This window comes from Podarcis pityusensis, assembly GCF_964106645.2.
Source record: "Podarcis pityusensis genome assembly, chromosome: 2".
NCBI lineage: Eukaryota > Metazoa > Chordata > Lepidosauria > Squamata > Lacertidae > Podarcis > Podarcis pityusensis.
The window spans coordinates 43,810,501-43,824,187 of record NC_138029.1 but is presented as its reverse complement, the minus strand read 5'-3'; the positions used below and the strand labels follow the sequence as shown (position 1 = coordinate 43,824,187).

Below are 13,687 nucleotides of genomic sequence, written 5' to 3'. Positions count from 1 at the left end.
ATAATCCTAAGAAAACTTCTCCGAAGAAAGCAGTTGATATGCAATTATTTTTCTCAAAACAATATGTGAATTTGTTTGTTCAAGTCTTCGGTTCATAAACTGAATGCAGCACTGAATTTGATTTTTCTGGCTTCTGAGATGAACACTAGGAGTTGGTCACTACAGAGTACAAGTAGCAGGAAAATTGTTAACGTGCTGAAGGCCCTTTATCTCCTGGAGCCAATCTGCTTCATTCCTGTTGATGGAACAAGCCTGGTGCTATGGCTGCCACTCCCTAATCTGGTTCCGTATGTTAGCAAACTGCCATGTTAGGGGGGTTGCAAAGGTGTCTGTTATTTACAATTACAGCCCTTATTCGAAAAGATTACTCCCCATTTCCAAACAGCCCCACAAATCATAACTGAAATCCCTTATTGATGGCACCACTTAGCAATAGTATTTTGATCTGGCAAGCCTAAATGCAATCTACTGAAGGGCTAGGTTTGTGGTGTCTCTCCTCCCTGGGTCAGCAGCTCATATGCCCTCCTCCTTTCCTTCTCTTGTGTTGCTTGGAGTGTTTGGGAAGTTTGTTCCTTGCCTTTGGTGTCTTGCACACTCTCCGCTGGGTCTAGGATCCATGTGGGTGGGTCAGCCTCACAGGGTGTGTCCCCTTCCCCTCTCCGCTAATGCCCCTTTGGTTTCTCCTCACAGACGAAATGGAGCAGAGCAGGGCAGGCGTGGCCTCTTAACCTTTTAACCTTCATTCCTGCCCCTTTTCCTTCTAGCTACCAGGTGGCTTCGAAACAAATCAACACTCATCTCAGGGTGCAACCAGTCCTGACCCCTCACAGTTTAACAGCACTGGGGATACCCCAAAACAGCAAAGGGCACTAAAAGGCTGACCAGGATATCACCTGCATCGTGAAAGTGTCTGGGGGGAGGGGGAGGCAGGGATGGCATGGAGAATGTTGGGATCAGCTATTAGGGCAAATGGCCAGGAAGTGTAACTGACTATGGCAGAGCTGTTGACACTGAGGGTGCCCCTTTCAGTACAGGTTGCATATCAGCACATTGGCAAGCTCATTATTACGTTCCCATAGACATACACATGCACCTGCCGATCCCCAGAACCATGTGAAAAGCTATGGACTTCCATGTCTGCATGTTTGACTAGTTTTGCAGGTGAGCATCCTCCTGCACCTGCGCATTGTCCATCTTCCTCTCTCACACAATTATATATACATGTGTGGATGTATGTGTGCATGTACATATATTACTCACATGCACATATATATGGTTGCAGTCAAACATAGGTGAACAAAACACCGCTCATGCAATGTGGCTTTCTTGGCACTCTCTCGCCCCCCCCCCCCCGCCCCATCTCTTGAAAAGCTTCTCCTGAGGACTGAGGGACCTTCTGGAAGGGTACATGATGGAGTATTGTTGTAGATGGGGAAATTAGAAGAATTTAACAGGGCTGCCTTGCACAAGCAGAAATGCCTTTTCTGTTCTCAACAAGGCATCTCTGGATCCAAGCCGGGAGGACATTTGTATACATTGCCAGATATGTAAGCAGAGTTTGTGCTTGCTTGCATACTCTGTATTAACATACCCAGCTATATTTGTTCATATATATGCAGTCATACATGTAAACTCTCTCTCCCGGACTCAAGAACTTTCATTGGTCACATCCTGCCATTCACCCATGGTTTCATAAGCCATAGTTTGTGAATCTATGGATGGGTGCTATGGTCACTCACTCCTACCCTACCCTTGTCTCTTCAAGTAATGGCTTTGGTGTGGGAATCCTGGCTTGCATTAAGCCGTAATTCCCGGTTATGTCCAAAAAAGGGAACTCTGGTTTAATGTTCAGTAAACAACTAGGCTAATAAGCCAGGATGGAGAAGTGCTTGTCCACAGTGAAGAAGGAGGACACATTCACAGTGCTTGTGTGCAGCTTTGTAAACCATGAAACTGTGGACAAATGTCTGAGCAAAGCCATTATGTCTTCACTTAAAATCCAGGATCATTTTCACTATTCATTATATGCATAGCTGAGATAAGAATGCTTTTCTGTCAGTGTGATAGGATAGTTAAGCCCACAGTGTGCTCCTATATCCTTTTGATTCAAATCTACTAAGGCTACATTCTCTTCCCAGCTTATTTGCATAGCTTCTTTCTTCTCCAGAAGAGACAGAAACCTTCTTTCTAGCTTTACCACACATTAAGAAATACATTATTTCCTCAACACTAGTAAATATTTGACATCAGTCTTAGTTACATCCAATGCTCTCCCTGCTCCTTGAGTCAGGACCCCTGGGTTTCAGTATGCAGGTGAAATGGAGCCAGAAGCAGGAAACAGTTAGCCCATTCTCAGATTGGCAGTGGCTGAACTGAGGAGGAATTTTCAGCAGTTCTCACCTTTAATTAGCACAGATGTGTTCCCAACTCACATCAGATAGGAGAAAGCATCACCCATCCTGGATGTATCCTGCTTTAATGCTGAACCAGGGTGGCAGTCATGATAACCATGGTTGGACCTCTTTCATTGAAAAGTATCACGGCTGGGCATTTCATCCACAATGGTTTGTGCTGGATATGTAGCAGAACCTGAACTCAGCTCTTGCTACAATCATACCTCACTCTGCCTCTGTGTTTCTGCTGCTCCCTGTTGGCTGCCCTACCGTGCTTCTTTAAGCAGGAGAGTGGTTTGATCCAGTGCTGTTGTCCTTGGGGGTCAGGGCTGGAGCAGGTGATGGAAGGGGAAAGCACAGGAAGCTGGAGACCCATGGGGAGAGGGGTGGATCACAGAGGGATGACAGAGGTGGGAGGGGCCTATGTTGCCAGACCCTTTTGCTTCCTTCCTTTGCAGCTGCCTCCACTCTAACCAGACACTGATCTTCCTTCCTCAGGGTCCAATCTGACATGTGGAAAAACAAAACAATTCATTTAATGTGTCTGATTTTTGGTTTTGGATTTTTTAAAGTGAATTGTTATTATTGTGTCAATATTTTTCAAAACGCAACCTCCCTCTCCCCTCTCTTCTGCCAGCTCCTTTCCCCAGCTTTCCCTTCTCTTCTTTCACTCTGTTTTCTGCTGCTTGCTCTCTTTGCTTTTTCTTAGGCCAGGGTTGTTCTTGTTACCAGGGGTATCACTACTCACACTGGGAAATGGTTGCTTTTAGTGCCTGGATTCTCTCCTAAGAGTGAGTGGAGTTTAATGGGCTTTGCCAGGCAAACACTTCTGGAAATCAGGCAAAGTAGTGGGGACATAGGCAGACCAGTCACTTGATGAATCTGAGTGTAGGTGCTTGAATGGAAACTCCAAAATACAAACAGATATTTGGGGGCCAAGTCTTAGCCAGTCCCCCAAGCCTGACTGCAGCCTAAATAGATCTTACTAACTGTATCCATGCTGTGCAGATTTAGTTTGTACAGATTTAGAAAAGGCCCACACTGTCAGCACTTATACACTACGAGGTTGGAAACAAGACAGATCATTTTTAGGGTGAAGCTAAGATATAATTTTTAAAGAGAAATCATAGGAGGTTCTTTATCCTTGAGGTGAGCTTAGGTTCCTCCTCATTTGTCAGTTTGCATAAGAGACATATATTCTATCAAGCCAAATGGTGTATCCTTACCCTCTTGTCATGCTTTAGTCAGATTCCCCATTTTTTTAAAAAGTACCATAAGCACATGTATGTGTTTGGTTTGCTTTGTTTTTAATTGCAAAACGTCCCTGAGGGGTAGGGGGAGAAGCCTTGGTGAAATTATGCCAATCAGTACTGTCCACCACTGACTTTGGCAGGTTGGTTTGAGACAGTTATTGCTTCCTTTGTTGTGCACTTATTTCTTGTGCCACTAGTCAGGCAGGTTTTGCAGGTCTCCAAAACAATACAAAAGTGCAAAACCTCTCATATAGCTGTCAGGGGGGAAACTGTTGGCTGCTGACTAGCCCAGTGCAAACTAGTTTGGGATCAGATTCTTAAACAGTTTTAATCATCATGACTTCTCTCACAGCGACTTTGGGAAATGTCATCACTTTATAAGGTTGCTGAGAATGCCTTGTTAGAAGCTCCCCATCATTTTGGAGAGCTGCATTTCTGAAGATTTCTTGGTTGGAAGCCATGAAGTTTGAACAGGCTTGAAATTGGTTTAAATACAGAGGTGTAGATAGAGATGCCCATAGACATCGCTGGGCACAGCCAGGGGAAAACAGCAAGTCATTAGTGTTGCAGAACCATACTGAGGCATAGTATAGTTTGGCACTGATTAGGCTACGGCAAGAAATCTGTGTTCCATTTTGGGTGCTACTTTGAAAGGAAGATGAGAAAAAAAAGAGAAGCTGTTCAGCATCCAAGGAGAATAATAAAGAGTGGAGTTATAAGGAAGTGCGAAGGAGCTGCATATAGCAGCCGCAAGAAGAAAAGATTAAATGGAACATTCTTAACAGTCTTCAAATATTTAAATTCAAGATGTCAAATAGCAGTTGCTACTGCCAGTGAGGGTAGGCCAGAAATGAATGGTTCTAAGGAGGGCAGTAGAACAGCTAAGCGTTGGAATAAATTTCAAAAGGAAGATATAGAGTCTCTTTCCTTGGGAGTGTTACAGAGTGGCTACATAAACATACATGGGCAACAATTTGGCACTCAATGAATACTACTCTATTTAAAGAGTTTTTGTCTTTGTTTATATGATAAACATTTATTCAAACTTCAGTATTTTTTCCTCTGCCCACCTTCAGTGTTGGCATAATTGGAGGCCCTAGCTGTTCCTGCCCACGTTGCTGTGGCCCTGTTTCCTTGACTACATTCATCATCTTTTGTGGATGTCGTCCCTCTTTCCCCTTGGTTTCCTCCCCACTCTTTCTCCTCCATCTCCTCTGCTGACTACGCTTCCAACTAGGGAGCCAGGGTGGCGTATGGCCTCCTGGGAAGTGGCTCTCAAAGAGCAGCCTCTGGGCCCAGCTAGCTTGAAAACTACCTGGCGCATCGTCACTGATTCTGCAACTCACATAAGACAAGATGCATATGTGGACCTCAGTTTCCCCCCAATTCAAAATGAAGAGAGCCTCTCGTGCACACAGGAGACTGGTCTGTTTGTTCATTTGTATGAATTTGTGTGCTTCATATGCAGCTAATTCTAGAGTTGTTCATTCATTTGGGGGAAGAATGCTTAAAAATGCAGTAGAATGGTCCCCCCCCCTTTTTTTTCTTTTCTTTTTGCTTGGATTAAATTTGTGCATAGCTTGTTTCACCCTTATCCTAGGTTTGCATGGTGGGTCAGGCCCCATTCTTTAACTGGGACATCCAGTTAAAGAAGGTTAGGATTCTGAAACCTATTTTCTCTTAGATGATTTAAGAGACCACAAACCTAGCCAAACATCAACTGAAGTGCAGTGGATTCCTTTCTTTTTAAACAGACCTTTCTTTTATTTCCCACTCGTTTCCTAGGCCCTTGTGTTATACAGGCCTGACATGGACAATCTGTTTTCAAATTAGTCCAGAAAAAAGCCTGTCTGGCATCCATGACCCTGCTTGCTTCAGTTTCTCAATAAATCATAGTCTTATAAAGATTCATTTTTATACATACCCCCTAAAGCAATCCAGAGCCATTATCTCCTTTACATACATGGAGAGCTCAAGTCCACATATGCTCATAAATGATGGTTATATGGTGACACTCTGGTAAATCATGAAATGAAGTTCTGGTCTTCTGAGCCACAAAACGGCTTGTCTATTTAATTTTTCATTCCTTTACTCAGTCCAAATTATGTACAAGTCAGCACAAATCTAGTATCACTTGTATGTTTATTTTGACTCCTGGCATCAACTCCTTTTCTAACTTTCCAGGGCCTCACTGACCCGGACAAGAAAAATATTCTGTCTCTGTTCATTTTAATGTTAAGATGTCACCAAAGTCACAAAGTCCTTCAGAAACTGAATAAAATCCTCAAATCACAAGTTTGTTTAAAACATTTTAAGGATTTTAAATAATACATTTTTATTTCTTAGCTGCTGGGTAGCATTTAATGGTAACCCTGAGTGTGAGAAATCCTCTGCTTCCCTGCAAATGGAAGATGAAGTTAACCCTTCATAATGAATACACACAACACCCTCAAAAGAGGATCAGGGAGGCAGAGTTTGAGGATACCATGAGAGTCAAATGGTCTATCCTCTTTATATCTCTTTTCCAGTCATCTGGGTCCATGCAGTGTTCCCTGAAGTTTCCAATATAAAACACCACATATAAAATCCTGAGTTTTCTTCAATGTTCTAAGATGGACTCATCAAAGAACCATAACAGGAAATTATCAATAGCAAAATAATAGTAAGGATGTTGATTACTTTGCTTACCTCTGATGACTGGTTGGTGGACTGTGTGCACACAGTAAAATTTGTATTAATGTACAAGGAAGTTATTGGAATGCTCTTTTGTGCACTGGGCAATCATTCCATTTCCTTCCAGGGCTGTGCCAATTTTTCTGATCTTATCAAAGTTTGCTTTTTTCATGAATTCTGAGGAAAATTTCAACTAGGATTCTATGATTCTTTTCTAAATCAGCCTCCAACAATCCTGCCCACTTGTACTACTATTGTTAACTCTTTGCCTTCCCAAATCAGCAGGAGCTCCATTATAATCTTCTTACATAAGAGCATAAGCAGAGACCTGAAGGAATATAGGGAGGAATTCAACACTGTGCTTTTCTGACCATCCATCAGTGCAAGCGCTTATGCTTTCCAGATGAAATTATTCTCCCCTCTCCTCCCCCCATGTGGTGCTCTGAGGGTTCTCCTGACCCCCCAGATTGGGGGAAAGCGTGGAGGGATGATGATGATGATAATAATAATAATAATAATAATAATAATAATAATAATAATTCAAAAAATTATTTATACCCTGCCAATCTGGCTGGGCTTCCCCAGCCACTCTGGGCGGCTTCCAATCAAATATTAAAAATACAATAAAACATCAAACAGGAGAGGAGGGAAGCCTCAATGCACTAGCAGAATCTCTTCTGCTGCTTTCTGCTAGTATGCCAGGTTAGTTAAGTCCAGGCCAGACCAATGTTCCATTTAGTCTACCATCCTAAAGCGTTTTCTACTTAGGCCAGATGCTACCAGAATGCCCATAAGGGCTTGAAGGCAACAGCTCTTTGCCTGGCAATTTGTACTTGGTGGCTCACCACCACTGAACCTGAAGATTTATTTTAGTTATGATGGCCAATAGCCATTTATTTATCCTCCATGAATTTCTGTAATCTTCTAAAGCCATATTTACATCTGACATACTTTTATACCCCTTCTCAGGCTAGCTTACTGGAGCAAACCCATGTTACCCGTTCTACACAACAATGCACAGCTGTTCCATACAATCTGGATTGCAGTATGAGCCAGTTGTGTGTTGGCAACTGATAGATCACTGGTGGTTAGTGTGATTGTTGTGCCTGCAGCTGCACAGGTTTGGGAACAGTATGCTTTCACATCCTTCATTTTGCTTCTTATTTTGTGTTTGTGTTGTAACAATTGCTGCAGAGAGTGGAGGCATGTTGTTTCTAACATCTCCTTTTTTGTGCCTCTGCCAAATTTTGTTCATATAGTATTACCATGACACAATGTGGAGGACTGTGGAAGAACATTCAAAGTTACTGGGATCAGCAGAGCTTCTGTTTAAATTATCAATCAGTCGATCCCTCAGTCTCTACCACTTTTGGCCGGTTCTAGTAGCTCTGTCTAGTCCCACCAAAGCTTGATTTTTGCTCATAGAAAGCATCCTGATCCTTCCAGTCACATATATGACCTAAATCCTGATCATGTCTGATCCCTGGAAAGTTCCTAAGAGCTGCCTGGAATATTTTATTTTTGCTTCTCTAAATTCTACTAGAATTCTAATAATGTAGCCAGTGTGGTGCTCTTCAGATATTTGTTGGACTACAGCTCCCATCATCCCTGACCATTGGCCATGCTGACTGGGACTGAGGAGAGTTGTTCAACAGCATCTAAAAGACACAGTATTGGCTACCCCTGCAGCAAGATACAGGCTTAGAAGTGCAATTTGTTGAGGAAATTTGTGGAGGAAAAGTAGAGTCTGTGGAGGAAAGTGGAGTCTGCCTTCTGTCTTGGGCTCCTTGAGACAACTGGTATCCTGGACTCTATAATGGATAATGAAGGAGAATGCCTGCTCCAATTTTATCAACAAAATTGTGCAGTACCAAGCTAGACTGGAGTGATGAGATGGGAGGGTTGCTGTGGTTCAGCAGTTTATTCTCCATTACCAAAACCCCCCTCTTCTTTGGAGCAGAACTGTGAGAGGCCTGAATTTGGTGCTGGGCCAAAGAGACAGACCAGGGATGGTGTTATTTTGCCACTCCCCTGCTGCCCAGCAGCCTCCCTGACTGGGCTGGCCAATGTGGTCATTGGTGACTTCAACATTAGGATTGCCATATTTCAACAAGTGGAAATCCGGACTGGGTTTTCCCTGACATTTTAACAGGTTTCCGAAAATTCTGCCCAGATGCCATTTTTGAAGGGCAAATCCTGACTATGTCCAGGAAATTTCTATAACATCCATGCTGAGGATGCCTTGGGTCTAGCTCAGGATTTTGTGGTCTTCATGGCAACCATGGGACTGTCTCCAATAGTCATAAGTCTAACACACAGCAGGACATACCCTTTCCTCCAAATTGGGAGGGAGATTGTCTGGAAGTGGAGTGGATATTATCCCATTGCCATGATCCAGCCACTATCTAGTGAAGTTTCGTGTTGCAGCAAGTATTCCTGTCTGCAATGATGAGGGACCATATGATCTGTCCTCAGAGGTTGGTGGATCCTGATTGATTTTTTTATGGCTCTGGGGGATTTGCCAATGGATAGAGCATTGCTTCACTGTGGAATGGTTGGAAGACTTGGGTCATCAACATGATCACTCCCGACACCTTCCCATTCCCTGGCGATGTACAGATTTTAACTGTTAAAAAACTTGTAGACAGTGTTGCAGAGCTGTATACGCCAGTTTTTGTGCTTCACCACGGTCCCTAGTCAAACCAGCTTTGCAGGTTTTGAAAGCACTTTAAAATGTATCCTAAAATAATAAAGATAACCATAACAACACCCACAACAATAAGTAATAATAATAATGAAAAAAAGATGACTAATGGCTAAAAAGATGACTGGTTAAAAAGGAAGAAAAGGGCAATATACTTTAAGGGTAAAATTGACTAGACCAAAAACTTTGCAACATGGTCTAGTTCAGGCATAGGCAAGCTTGGCCCTACAGATGTTTTAGGACTACAACTCCCATCATCCCTAGCTAACAGGACCAGTGGTCAGGGATGATGGGAATTGTAGTTCATGTAGTTCTTCATGGTATTTGTATAGTTGTAAAGATACCGGTTTTGGATCAGGACTAGTGGCATAGTAAAGGAAAAGACACTCATTTTGTTCCATATAAATAACTGGACACACCCAGAGAGAGCAAAGCGAAGGACTACTTCCAGTGTCTTAAATAGTGGCATATTTTATTTTTGAAGAAGATGTGATTTGAAAAGCTATCTAATTGGGGATATAATCTGCATGTAATAGCAGTGGGGTCAGAGTTCATGATTTGTTCTGTATTCATAAAGTTCTAGGGGTCCAGTCCTTGAAGTCCCTAGTTTTTAGCACTCGAATTGACTTTTTTCCCTTAAGTGACCCTGCAGAGCTGCTGCTAGTCAGTGTTGGACTGGCTCTGTTTAAGGCAGCACCTTATACATCAGCATTGACATCAACAGCTGCAAGTTACGTAACTGCTAGGGTAAAATAAGGTAGTGAGATAAGGATATGTGTATTTATGAATATAGTACACAGTAATTATGAGTTGGAGCAAAGGAATAGAAACATGGGAGGATTTACAGATCGATAAATAGGCTCATTGATGTGGGAGTGAACTGGATAGGCAATGCATTTATGGTCATGATAGGTCAAGCCTTTCTTAGGGGGAAAAAGGTATTCTGGGATATTTTTCTTTTCAAACTCTTGCTCTTTTCCTTTCTCCCTTTTCTGCTTGCTCTCCCTGATCCTACCTTTCCCCCAACCCCACCTTCCTCCCCGCCAAACTGCTTTGAGCCAGCAACCCAACCCCCTTTTGTGTTTTGTTCCTTTGTCGTCCTTTCTGGTTGGTTTTGATTTCTGACTTTTCTTCTGAAGGGCAATGTCGCCAGCACAAAATTAAAAACAACAACAAAAAACCCTCCAAAAATTGTAAACCTCAAACCGATCAGACGAAAAAAGAAATGAAAAAGTACAACTACCACCACCAAACCCAACACGCTCTCTGCCTTGAAATGATTCCAAAGCGGGAGGGGCTGGTGTTTGTTGGGCTGGTGGGGGGAGGGGAGGGGAGATTGACAGTTTAAGAAAGAAAGAAAAAATGGTTTCTTTAGGGTGCGGGGAGAAACAAAAGCAATTTAATCTCTTTTCTCTTTTTTTTCCTTCTTGCACCTTTTTTTTTCAATATATTTTTCTTCTCTCCCTTCCGATGCATAAAGTAGAAGTGGAACAGAAAGGTAAACAACAACATTACCACTGACCCCACCCCTAACCCAGCACCTTGTTTTTTCTCTGTGGCCATATTTAATGTGACCTTCCTTTACCTTTTCTCCTCAATCCTCCTCCTCCTAACCTCCCACCTCCCCTCCCCTTGGTTTCCCCACCTCTTCTCTCTTTGGTCTCACTAATTCCAATTGGCATCCCCCTCCCTGTCCAGAAACAAAGCTTCCAATAACGAAACAGCACTCAGCAAATAAAGCATATAAAGTAACCCATCTAACAACTGCCCTTCCAAACCTTTTCCATTTCTCCTTGCTCACATGTGGAGTGGAAGCACCATTAATGTCTGGGTCCTCTCTCTGGTTTTGCTTCCTTCAGGGGAAATACACTTTTTCCAACCCGTTCTCTGCGTCTTTTATCATTCAACTGATTCTCTCTGCTCCTTTCTTCGTGTTTCCATGGCAACCAACTGGGTACCTTGGCCTACCTCAACCACAACTTCTCTCTTTCTTTTTCTTTTTCTTTTTTTCTAATCCCAATTCCTGATTTTTAAAAAATAAATGCTTGAAATTTTATGGGATTTACATATAAAAATTTGCCACAGTACAGAAGAACAACGGGGAGGGTGTGTTTTTATTTTTTTAAAAAATATTTTATTTTGGGCACTTTCAAATGATACTTCCAGGCCTTCCTCCACATTTTTCGAGATTGTTACATACTTAGAACTTTGTTTTAATTTTTATCAAGGAGCCATTCTGGCTTTAAGCAGCCTGTAAGATTGCAGTGGAAATGTACATCTTAGATCCTATACACTGCAATCAGTGGGGCTCCCCTCCCCCGCCACTCCCAAAGCTATGTGTTCAGGATCAGGATGTAAGGCACAGAACAAAACATGTTTTTTCTCAGTTATTGAATAGAGCAGGGGTCCTCTTTTGAGCCTCTCACCATATTTAATACATTATTGTTTGTGGACTCACTTTTATGTGAGGAACATTCAATTGCACATGCTGAGTGGTGCCACTTTTAACCAGGGTAGCTTTGTTATCTACTACTGTCTGAAAATCAAAGTGAAAAAAATGTGTGGATAAAACTGAGCATCAGTTATTCCACTTGTGATCCATCTTTTAGTGGGAATTTTACCCTAAGCTTAGGCAGTTCTTTGGAGAGAATCCCCCAGCTATTTTTTTCAATTGAGTCATTCCACACACACCCAACCTCCAAGTAATGTTCTGACATGTCTTGAAGGGCCTATTTCTCTTTTCTTAACTCTTTTCCTCTGCTCTACTATCATGATAATGTGAGAATCAGATAAACCCATAGAAAATAACATTTTCTAGAATACATATACATAAATTATACCAATATACTAACCACTTTGATGTGGGAATTTTTAATTTTCTTGCTTACTGTTTCTTTTTCTTTCTTTTCTTTTTAAATTCCTGATCAATCCCGGGTGATTTTATTTGTGGATCTTTTCCCCCTTTTCTGCCTGTTTTGGTTTTTTTTTTAAAGAAAGCTGCAGTCATGATCATTGACTATCTGTCTGTTATTGGGGGAAGATGGGGGTGGTGCATGAAAGAAGTGGGGGTCAGTCAATGTATTTTTAATTTGAATGTCTTGGCTAGATCTGGAGGTTATATACCTAATGTAAGTATCAGGACTCACAACTGCAATGAGCCTGTCTTAACAAGGGACAAGCTGTCAGGTTAGCGCTAGGAATCGAGCAAATTAATTAATTTCAAAATAGTAAAACTCAAAAGCCAGGCTTGATTCCACCCAACCCATGTCTCTCTCTTTTTCTTTCTTCCGCTCTCTCTCTCTTTCTCTCTGTTTAGTTTGTTCTAAAAGCACTGTTGATTTTTTTTTTCCTGCATTGGTTTGGAATTTTTTCCCAAGATTGGGGATGGAGGCATATACTTATACTTTTCTTTTCCACAGGTTTCCATGGTTTTGGATGTGGATTTTTACTGATTGTTTCCTTCTCTGTTTCTGACATCTTCTCCCCCAACCCCAGAGCACAGTTGCCCCCATCCCGACTTAGAAGGCTGAGTCGACACTGCCCCATCCATGAGGGATCGGAACCAGTTAACGCTTTGTGCTGTCCCCCCCTCGCCAGCGCTTCATTCTTTAATGGTGTGTTTCTCCTCCCCGCTGCCAGGAGTCATCCATCCCACCCCACCAACCCAGATGGGAAGCTGGGCTGAGCCGAACCTGTGAGACTCCATGAAGCTGCTTTGTAGCGACATTGTCAGGCAAGGTGTTCAGAGCAGGCAGGTGTTAGGCAGGATTAGAAATCTGAAATCTCTTGGGTTTTGCTCCCATCCAGCTGCCCATCTGTGCCCTCAGTTCGTCATACGTAGGCAAGGGTGGCATGTACATAAAAATAGCACAGAGGTGTATTTGTGCAATGTAAACCATAGAGACACACAAATCACACAGCAGTAACAGTCACCCAAGGAACTGAAAGTAATGCATAGAAAACTCCACATGAACACAGCCATATTGATAGCTCTACATTCAGAAAAAGATAGAGATATATGATTAAACACATGCACTTGATAGCACAAACACAGATGCATTTAACACACATTCAGGAGCAAACAAATGCCATCTACACACATACAAATCCATAAGACAACACTAGCCACCTTGAGTGCTTCAGCAGTCTGGTAGATAGTACCATTTAAAACAAAGTTGACATGCTCCTGAAAGCATCTACAGAATTAGGAATGTGGATCCATCTCCATGAGCACATCCTGGGTGTGCACTGACTAGGCCTTCACCCTCTGGCAACTCTACATGCAGCCTCTGGGCACATGCATTGAATTATGGCAAACATTGCTGTTTCCATTCTGGAGACTTCCTCTCTCTTGCCAAGCCGCTGCTGTCCTTAACTGGTCCTAAGAGTACATAATCAGAGAGTGGCTCCAGACAGCCTATTCACTCTAATGCTGCTCCTTCCCAACCAAAGCAATAGACAGCTTGACCTTGAGAGAGAAATGAGAAAACTCTTCAGTTCATGGCACAGTACTTAGGTGAGCTACATCTAGGTTACTGGGATGGTGGTTGCATCCCCTGCATTTTCCACTATAGATAGAGAAGCCTGTGAGACTAGTTAGAAAAGAACCATAGAGGGCTTTAGGAAGTGAAAGGATAAGCTGACAAACCATGATTCTAGATTCA

General features: G+C 42.4%; 1 protein-coding gene across 5 annotated transcripts in view; it reads left to right on the top strand.

Moving 5' to 3' along the window:
- The window catches only part of ADGRL1 (adhesion G protein-coupled receptor L1), a 135,546-nt gene that overhangs the window by 83,016 nt on the left and 38,843 nt on the right, over positions 1–13,687 (top strand). For 3 of the 5 annotated variants that reach the window (XM_080996012.1, XM_080996009.1, XM_080996013.1), the window contains exon 5: positions 10,504–10,521. The exons of 1 other annotated variant lie outside the window; for it this stretch is intronic. In XM_080996012.1, the coding sequence (XP_080852138.1) occupies positions 10,504–10,521 (18 nt within the window). The remainder of the gene's footprint in view (positions 1–10,503; positions 10,522–13,687) is intronic. One more of the 5 variants, XM_080996010.1, reaches the window with a different exon arrangement.